Source organism: Pongo abelii, chromosome 19 (genome assembly GCF_028885655.2).
Source record: "Pongo abelii isolate AG06213 chromosome 19, NHGRI_mPonAbe1-v2.0_pri, whole genome shotgun sequence".
In the NCBI taxonomy this organism is placed as follows: Eukaryota; Metazoa; Chordata; class Mammalia; order Primates; family Hominidae; genus Pongo; species Pongo abelii.
Window position 1 is genome coordinate 71,563,716 of NC_072004.2, and position 10,321 is coordinate 71,574,036.

Here is a 10,321-nt window from a genome sequence, read left to right on the forward strand (position 1 = left end):
GAAAGTGAGCCCACTCAGCTCAAAAGAACTCTTGGTGGTGAAAATTTTGGAAGCCAGTGAACTGTTTGCCCTTACTCTCGTCCAGCTGGAGAATCTATAATCCTAGACACTAGCTACCCTTGCAGACCAATGCAGACCCACTGACTTAGATGACTCAGGCTCATTGTGTTCAAATGTGACCTGAAGGAAATCTACATAGAGGTGTGTGTAGGAATGAAAGCACTCCAGGAGTCTTATTTATTATACTTAACCAGTCACATTTTTACTAGCAGCTGGCAGCAAAGAGGTCTTCTGAAAGACCAGGCAGCACCAAGAAAAAGAAACAAGAGAGGGTTTGCTAAAGTGAAATGAATTGACATCATCAGGAAATGCAAGCAGCAGTGTGGTAGTCCATGGTTGCTGAAAGGTTATTCTCGGTTAAGAAGGATCTCTTCGTGCCTGGACAAGTTCCCTGGTCAGCACCTGGAAAGAATGTGAAGGTGGAATCAGGGTAAAGTTAGAAAGCAGGCAGCATTTGTACTCGGTGGGAGGCAGGCACCCAGGGATGGCTATGCATTTATAGACAGCCGCAGACCCTCAGAGGAGGTGTGAAGAGTGCTCCATTGACAAAGTGTTGCCTTGCAGAAGCTGGACTCACAGCTGGGTTGGCATGAAGTCGGCAAGGAATTGGAGCCACTACTGGGTGATGTGCCTAAACCAGTCACACAGCAAGCTGATTTGCAGCCACTCTGGTTATAGGAAGGGGGTCCATCACAAGTTCATTGGCCAGAAATCACAGTGTCACAGGAAGCTGGTTTGCAACAGTTCTTTGCGGAACAAGGGGCCTGGCAGTTAGCCACTGGCTGGTAGATGAAGCATGTGGAAGGAACCAGTTGGCAGTGAAGTGGCTGGCGATGGGAAGGCACACAGCAAGTAGTATTGCAAGAACTGAACACACAAGTCGATGGCTGGCAGGGAACAAGCATGTAGAGGGCTGATTGGCAAGGCTTGAAAATATAGCAGATGGGTTGATAATAAGTTGATTTAGAGGGCTGGCCTTCACCACTGACGGGTTGACATGAACTTCCTTGGCACCAAGTTGGTTGGCATGGACTAGCTGTACAGACGGTTGGTAGGCAAGAAGTTTCCGGACAGGAGGTCACTTCAGAGCAGGATGGCTGGCAGGATCCAACATCACAGCAGACTGATTGGCCACAAGCTGCCTGACATTATCCAGACATGCGGACAGATTCCTGGCAGGAGCTTTGCTGGCAGGGACTGGCATCACAGCACTTTTCCTGACAAGTAGATTCCAAGCAGGATGGCTGACATGAGCTAACCAGACAAGGAGACTGACCAGTGCCAGACTGATAGCAGGCTGCGTGGGAGCACATAGGTTGGCAAACAAAACCCACACAAGACGTTGCTGGAAGGCAGGTAGGTTGACACAAAGCAGGATCACAGCCACTTGGGGCACCAATGGATGACTGACAGCTTTCTTGGCATGTGATCAGTTGCCACGTTCTGCTGTGGCAGGAACAAGGAAACAGAGAGCATGTCGAAAGCCACCTTTAATTGGGTATGTGGTGATGGTGGACACAGCTGGAATGGCTGTGGTGTTTCCAGGACAACAGCCGTCTGCCATGGTGCTGGTGCTGACCTTGCTGGGAAGTCGCAAGCTCAGTATACCTGCATTGGAAAGACATCCGATACAGAGGGGCTTTTATAGTCCTTCACTAGGGATGTTGGCACGCCATGCAGCATCTTTCCTTGTTATTGTTTTTACTCATTTGCATGCAAACATCTGATTAGCAGGCTTCAGGAGCCTGGGAGGTGTTGTTCCAACTTTGAAAACGTGTCTGTTGAGTCGGGAATTTTCTGCGCTGCATTTGGATTCGTTGACACTGCTCCTGCTCTTGGATGAGCTGTCTCTTTTACAGGTTGCTCCCCAACCTCACTGAAGCAGGCCTTTCCTGGCACTAACCTTTCATCAGGAGGCCTCTGCCAAGCCAGAGTGGCCCTGCTCTTCCTTCAGGAATGCAGCTTTGCACCATTCAATCAGAAATGAAGCCTTGACCCAGTTTGGGGAGGGGGTGTCAAGATGGGAAATGGAAAATTAGTCCACGGAACCCAGGGACACTTAAATGCCTCTACCTCTTTTTAAAACCTTCTCATTTAGCATTCCTGAAACTTGTTTACTAGTACTATTACTAATAATAACAATAGAAATGGCTTTCATTTATTGCATAGTTACTAGATCAAGTCCTTGACTGCATTTTTCACTGAATCCTCACAATGACTTCAGTAAGTGTAATTGTCATCACTATGTTAGAAGTGGCAAAACTGAAAAAAAGTAATAAATAAAGAAGAAACCAGGTTTAAAACACAGTTAAGATTAAAATGTAAAACTTCATTGGCCTTTTCAGGAAGCTTAAAATCTCCCCCAAATTGGTTCCTCTCAAGATTTTTTTAGAACAGAAAAGAAAAAAACAGAAGAAGTGGCAAAACTCATAGAGTTTAAATCATGTTCCCAAAATTATGCAAATGATAAGGGGTAGAAACAAAATTCAAACCTGGCTTTGACTGACTGCCAAACCCCTGATCTTAACCACCTATTAGACCCTCTGACTTTGGGGAGGCAGGGAGAAGGCGACACTGATATGGTGGCTGCAGGCTGACACTCCTATGGCAACAGGCTGGCTCATGAGCAGGTTGCCCAGGCCCCATCCTGGGGATCCTCTGCCCACTCCAGTGACTGTAATCAGCAGCTAGACCACACTGCTGTGAGTACTTACCTCTACTTATCAATACACTCAAACACAGTCTTTTAATTTTGGAAATTCTTAAAACTACCAAATATTTCATCAAGAAGTATCAAACCCACCCTAGGGCATCAACAGCATATGAATTCTATACAAATAAAAACACGCCAGCAGTTATAATTAAAAAATCACTGTAAAGTGGTGTTAATGTTAAACCAATCCCTTCCAAGAGGAATTCATGAGGGACTTTCTTGGCCCTTCTGCTTTTCCTCCAGGCTTGTCCTGGCTCCGCATCACCAACCAGGTCCAGTGTTCTACACCAGCCAACGTTCTGGCCGGTTCATGCTGGAGGCACATGATGGAGTGGAAAGATCACGGTGTGGGGAGCCAGATGGGGCTGGCCTTGATTTCTGGCTCTGCCACTAACTCAGTCTGTTGGATGTGTTAGCTAATTACCTAAGTCTTCAAAGTATGGCGATTTCATCAACTGCATTGCCATGTCTCAGGTTAGTTTTTTGTGGGTGTTTGTTTGTTTTGGTTGCTTCACAAATTATTGAAAATACTGAAAACGCTGAAGGGTACTTTGCAAACCCCCAGCTACAAAATGCCATCTCCTTGGCACCCTCCTCACCTTCATTTTAAAAAGAAGAGAAACATTTTTGATCAGAACAATGTCTGGAAAACCTTCTCCCCTGATATTGAAATGCCTTTTTCCCCACAATTGGTTTCTATGTCACACCATGGATCACTTCTTTTGCCCTCCTTCTTGTCTGTATTCATGTTGGCATCTTTCAATCTGTAGGAATCCATGCACTGTGTTTTATTGCTGAACATTTACCCCCAAAGCTCTTCATCTTCCCAGAGGAAGTATTTAATATTTTCAGTCTTACCAAATATGTCAATCAAACTGGGAACATGAGCATATTTGAAAAATCACATCAACTTCAGTCCAATATCTTATACCACTTTTATAGTTTTAAAGCAATCCATTCTACATCCATTTTTCTCTAAGTGATTCTGCTCTTGTTTTCTTTTCTCCTAAAGGAACCTCTCAATAGCAAGAACATCTGTCTTGCTGTAGTTCAAGGCACTAAAAACACCTAGTGTATCAACAAGGACACCTGTGACCACATTGAGACATATCATGATACATACAGAACCTAGGCTTTGGAAAGAACTGGGTTTTAGTCATTTGCATGTTACTTATTAGCCATGACAATCATGAATTTTACCACTCCCTTTATATATATGTGTTTGTGTGTGTGCATATGTGTATAAATGCAGGAATACTCATACATATGTGTGTCTGTGGTTTTTGAATGATACACACATATATGTTTGAGTGTGTGTATATATATACACACATTGTATTAATATACATAAATATATACACACACGTATGGTTTTCTGGAGCTTGTTTATATCAGTCAACATTATGTTAGTAAGATTCACCCATGCTATTGCATGTCACCATTTTCCAGTCATTTTCACAGTATAATATCCCATTGGGTGAATATACCACAATTTACTTGTCCATTGATGGGCACTTGGATTGTTTGTCCTTCAAATTCTGCATCTTATGTATAGGGGAAAAAATAGGAGAGAATACATATTACTTCAAAGAATTGCTGTAATCCATATGAAATACTTAGTCCAGTGCTTGGCACAGAGGTTCAAAACCCTAGCCAACTCCTCTGTGTGTGTGTGTGTTTTTAGACAGAATCTCTCTGTCGCCCAGGCTGGAGTGCACTGGAGTGATCTTGGCTCACTGCAACTTCCTCCTCCTGGATTCAAGCAATTCTCCTGCCTCCGCCTCCTAGTAGCTGGGACTACAGGTGTGCGCCACCATGACCAGCTAATTTTTGTATTTTTAGTAGAGATGGGTTTCCACCATGTTGGCCAGGCTGGTCTCGAACTCCTGACCTCAGGTGATTCACCCACCTCGGCCTCCCAAAGTGCTGGGATTATAGGCTTTAGCCACAGCATCCGGCTGGCCAACTCCCCTCTTGATTCTGGAAGGAGACAATGATAAATCCCAATGGCTTGATGAGACATAACTCCAACACCAATGTGATAAGTTTTGCTTTTGACTTTCTCCCTCTGCCATAGTCTGACCCAGTGGTTCTCAAACAGGGGTGATTTTTGCACTCCCAGGCAATGCTTGGCAATGTCTGGAGGCATTTGTGATCATCACCCTCAAAGGATGCTACTAGAATCTGGCTCATAGAGGCCAGGGATGCTGCTTGACATCCTACAATTCACAGGACAGCCTTTACAACAAAGAATCACCCAGCCCAAAATGTCAATAATGCCGAAGTTGAGAAGCCCTGGTCGACCTTCACACTGTGCTCGTGATGACTCAAGCTGCACCTTGAGGACAAGGAATAAGCCTCCACTCTGTGCACTAAGTGTAGGGAGCGACTGCTTTGAAGAGACTCTGTCCTTGGAGATTGTAAGATATGGAATTTATCCTATGAGTGTCTTGGAGGAACTAGGAGAACATAAAATTCTCACACAAGAAATCCAAGTTACCCAACCTTCTTTGTTGTATGATCCCTGATCCCCACTTGTTTTTCTTCCTGTGGACCCAAAAACAATTGGCTTCCTTTCCTCCTCAGTCTCTCTATATCCAGAACCATGTTCTTCCATTGAGTTCTCCACACCAACCAAGGCCAGAGGGATGTTCCAAAACCCAGTGCTCTTCCTGTCACCTCCCTGCATGCAGCCCCTTGATGCTTTCATGTCAGCCCTGCATCAAACTCAAACACCTCTGTCTAGCATGCAAGACCCAACATAGACAGATCCCTGTCTACGATCTGACCTCATGGCTCATTCCTCAAAGAACAACTCTCCCATGCCTCACCTAATGAACAATTTTTTCTCAAGCCTCATTCACTTGTACGTGTCTCCTTTGCCTAGAAAATTTTTCCTTTCCTGTCTGTAACTGGTTAATTCCTACTCATAATGAAAGACTCAATGCCAGTATCACATTCTCCAATAATTCTTTCCTTGTTCCCCCACTGTGCTCTGCTGAGTTCATGGTGCTCTATGCTTATCTCCAAGTACTTGGCACAAAGGAATGTCATAATTGTCTTGCTGCCCACCAGAGAGTGAGTTTCTTGAGAGCAAAGACTGAGACTTCTTATGTTTATTCTTAGAGCTAAACACAGTAACTGGCACCTAGCTGCTGCCTAATAATGCCAGAGGGATGGGTGGGTGGATGGATGGTTGAATGGAGCTGCTGTTAAAGAAGAAGCAAGTCACTGATGAGACTATGGCATTAATGGAAGAGCAAGGAGAACAGCAAGTTGCTTCAGCTTAGCCACCTTTATTGGACGGTTACATATTTTACCTGATTGGAGGAGTCCCTAAGGAACACAAACATGCATAGCAAGGGAGCACATACATGATGACAGAAAAAACTACCTGCAGGAAAGAGACCTGAAATGATGTGGCAAAGCGGCTCTTCTCAGCTTAATCTCAGCAGAACACAAGAACCAGGAATGTCTCCCTCTCACTGTCCAGAAGGCCTTCATTTAAGTGATCAGGATACTGACATTTCTGATGAGTTCTTTGAGGTGTAAGCAGATGGTGAGTAACAATGCAGAAAGAAAGAGCTCCTAGCTAAGTCATAATGAGCTTTGGGGAGGACAGTGCAGTTTTGTCTCTAGCTGGTGGCTTGATTTGCAAGAATTGGGGGGCTGAAGCCAATTTAGCAGTTGGCAGGCTTGCTGGCAGCAGGCTGAGCTGCTGCGGCCTTACGGGTGGTTGGGCTGATGGGTTTGGCTTCAGTGGGCTGGCAGGGACCCTCTTCTGAGACATCCGCCTTGCAGGGGGTTGTGTCAACACAATCCAGTTGGCTGGAAGTGGATTTTTTGCAATCCCGTTTGCAAGAGTCAGACTCAGAGCAAGACGGGCGGAAGTAGACTGGGCGGTAAGAGTAGGAAGTGACACAGGCTGGGCGGCGCAGGATGGAGTAGCATGGGCGATAGCAGGCGGGACGGTAGGAGATGGATGTCACGTATGGCTGCCTATAGGTGAGGAGTCCAGAGCAGATTGGGCGGCAGATCGGACGGGAGACCGGGCGGTAGGAAACCGTAGCACTGCAAGGCCGTTTGCTGGAACTGGGTACGTAGAAAGTCCTAGGACAAGTTGGTCGGCAGATGGCAGATGCAGAAGACCCTGGACGGCAGGAAAGAGGTTGGCAGGAGGTAGATGGGCAGGAAACTGGCTCAGGGCAGACAGAACGACAGCGCTTGACTACGTAGCAAGTAGGTTGGCATGGACTGGGCACACAGACAGCTGGTGAGCAGGGGCTGGGCTCAGAGCAGATGGGTTGGCAGATACTGGAGACACAACAAGAAGGCTCTTGGCAAGTGCTAGGGACACAAGGTGGCTCGCACGGGCTCTGAACACAGCAGACAGGGCGGAGGCAAACTGGTTCACAGACCAGAGCCACACAGGTAGCTGGCTGGCAGATGCTAGACTCTGAGCAAGATGGCTCACAAGGGCTGGGGTCACAGCAGACAGCCTGGCAGCTACTGGTCACAGAGCAGGTAGGTGTTGGACACACCGGCTGACAGCAGGCAGGCTCACAGACCACAGGTTGGCAGGAACTAGGCAGGGTGCAGACAGCTGAACAGCAGCTGGGCTCACAGACAACTGGCTGGCAGCAGCTGGATTTGCAGAGGACAGGCTGGCATGAAGTGGGCACACAGAGGACTGGTTGGCAGGATGTGGCCTCAGAGCCTACAGGTTGGCAGCAGCTGCTCACGGAGCAAGAAGGCTCACAAATAGCAGGCTCACAAATAGCAGGCTCACAAATAGCAGGCTCACAGCACACAGGTTGAGCACAGCTGCTCACAGAGCAAGAAGGCTCACAAATGGTGGCCTCGAAGCACACAGGTTGGCAGCAGTTGCTCACGGAACAAGAAGGCTCACAGGTGGTGGCCTCAAAGCACACAGGTTGGCAGCAGCTGCTCACGGAGCAAGAAGGCTCACAGGTGGTGGCCTCACAGCACACGGGTTGGCAGCCGCTGCTCACGGAGCAAGAAGGCTCACAAATGACAGACTCACAGCACAGGGGTTGGGCACAGCTGCTCACAGGACAGGAGGGCTGACAGCACTGTGGCCCACAGCTGGATGATCCACAGCTGTCTTGACAAGTCACCAGCTGCCATGTCTGGCTCTGGCAGGAACTGGGCAGGCAGATGGGACCTCCACAGCTCACCTCAGTGGAGCAGAGAGAGGTGGCTGGCACGGAGAAGCATTTCCTAGAACAGCAACTGCCAGACATGGTGGAGGTGGCCGTGCTTCCTTGTGCTGAGTGCTGAGAGGTCGCTGCCTGACTGTGACAGCTCCCTGAGGCCCTCACTTTTATACCTCCTCACTGGCGTGTTCTGTTTGGGACTCCTGCATCTTTTCCTCATTGTTGTTTGGGCCAGTTTGCAGAGGAACATCTTATTATACCACCGTTTGTTGATCTGGAAGCTGTTTATCTACCCATAAAGAAGCTGTTTATTTATTGATGTGCTAAATTTGGAATCCTCAGAGCTACAGGTAGTCTTGGAAGAAGCATCCTCACCTCCAAACTGGATAATCTATATTTCCGAGCATTGTGAACAGGGAAAGAAGAAAGAAACTTATGATTTATCCACCTTCTAGTCTTCCATACAAGGCCCTGGGTTGGGTTCAGAGGATGCCACAGGAATAAGACCTATTCACCCATTCTCTTGGATCTCGCCATCTAGTGGGCAGATAAGCATGCAGACAAACCCACTGCAATACAATGATAAGTTCAACAATAGACATACAGAGATTAATTGAGAAGAGAGGTGATGAACTCAGTTGGGAAAAGAACAACTGGGCTGGATTTTAAATGACTGCACCTTACAGCAATGATCTTACTTAAAACAACCAGCAATCTCATGAGGCAGAGATTTTTCTCCACCATTAGAAATGAATAAATGGTCCAGGAACCATGGCTCACGCCTGTAATCCCAGCACTTTGGGAGGCCGAGGCAGGCGGATCACCTGAAGTCAGAAGTTCGAGACCAGATTGGCCAATGTGGCAAAAACCCATCTCCACTAAAAACACAACAAATAGCCAGGCATGGTGGCACACACCTATAATCCCAAATGCTTGGGAGGCTAAGGCAGGAGAATCACTTGAACCTGGGAGGTGGAGGTTGCAGTGAGCCAATATCAAGCCACTGCACTCCTGCCTGGGTGACAGAGGGAGACTATGTCAAAAAAAAAGAAAAAAAAGGAAGGAAGGAAGAAAAGAAAGAAGGAAGGAAGGAAGGCAGGAAGGAGGCAATAAAGAAAGAAAAGAAAGAAAGAAAGAAAGAAAGAAAGAAAGAAAGAAAGAAAGAAAGAAAGAAAGAAAGAAAGAAAGAAAGAAAGAAAGAGAAAAAGAAAGAAAGAAATGAAGAAATGGGGGCAGAGGGTCAGAAAGTTTCAGTCACTTGCTAAAGATCACACACAGCCTGTCTCTGATCTAAGGCAGCTGTCCCTCCTTCTCACCAACCTGTCTAGACCTACCTTTCTCAGAAGACTTCGTCAAAGTCACATATCGCCAGCTCAGCCCACCGCCGTCCTCCTTGCTATCCCATGAGCATAGAACATTGGCTTGACCTGTTCCTGGAAATCATGTGACCCAGCCTTTCTGCTCTTCCTCAAGCATTCGTTAGACCTCCAGGGTCTTCCTTGCTTTTAACGATTTTGACAGTTCCTTTAAAAAAAAAAAAAAAAAAAAAGTCTCCAAGACCCAAAGCGTAAAGAATAAAAACAAGAGATTTCTCAGGTGTGTCTCTCAAAGACTTTGTGAACAAAAGACTCGTCTTTGCTACTCTTGAGACAGATGAAGGGAGAAATGAATCCTAGTTTTCTGAATACCAGGACTTAACATCTTGCTCAGTGAAGGGCCTAGTTTGCCTCCACCATGTGTTTTCATCAACACAAAAGGCAGGCTCTCGCTTGGAAAAGCTGAGCCATTCTGCCATCCATTGTGCCATCCATTCATCCCTCCCTTCATTTATTAATTCATGCAATCATTGACTCAGTTTCTCTTTTATTTATGCACTCAACTCAGCCAACACTGGGTTCTGTGTGATGGATACAAAAAGAGTGAGTTGCAATTCTGGCCACAAGGAGCCCAAGTTTAGAAGAGAGATAGACACATATATAAGCAAGTATGGTACAGAAGGCAAGTGTTGTGAAAGAGGGATGCAGGGGGTGGATGCAGCAGAGAAACATAGCTGGCATGGAGAGGCATTTCCTAGAATAGCATCTGCCAGACATGATAGAGGTGGCCATGATTCTTGTGAGTGCTGAGAGGTCACTGCCTGACTGTGACAGCCTCCCTGAGGCCCTCACTTTGGAGGCACCCAGGAGAGATATTGACATGGTTTTTGCAGGCTGGGCATGGTGGCTCACACCTGTAATCCCAACACTTTGAGAGGCTGAGGTGAGTGGATCACTTGAGGTCAGGAGTTCGAGACAAGCCTGGCCAACATGGAGAAACCCTGTCCCTACTAAAAATACAAAAATTAGCTGGGCATGCTGGCATGTGCCTGTAA

General features: G+C 46.7%; 2 protein-coding genes across 2 annotated transcripts; both read right to left on the reverse strand.

Annotated features, from left to right (window-relative positions):
• Positions 1-548: 548 nt before the first annotated feature.
• KRTAP29-1 (keratin associated like protein 29-1) lies at positions 549-1,624 on the reverse strand. The gene is given in 2 exon segments (XM_009251776.4): positions 549-1,525; positions 1,528-1,624. Coding segments are annotated over 2 exon segments (1,074 nt in total).
• Positions 1,625-6,453: 4,829 nt separating this feature from the next.
• LOC100446172 (keratin-associated protein 16-1) lies at positions 6,454-8,037 on the reverse strand. Its single transcript, XM_002827555.2, has one exon. The coding sequence runs from the start codon at positions 8,035-8,037 to the stop codon at positions 6,454-6,456; it is 1,584 nt and encodes a 527-aa protein (XP_002827601.2).
• Positions 8,038-10,321: the final 2,284 nt, after the last annotated feature.

Excerpts from the sequence above, each read along its gene's own strand:
- LOC100446172 (XM_002827555.2), bottom strand. The coding sequence starts at position 8,037 with ATGTCTGGCAGTTGCTGTTCTAGGAAATGCTTCTCCGTGCCAGCCACC.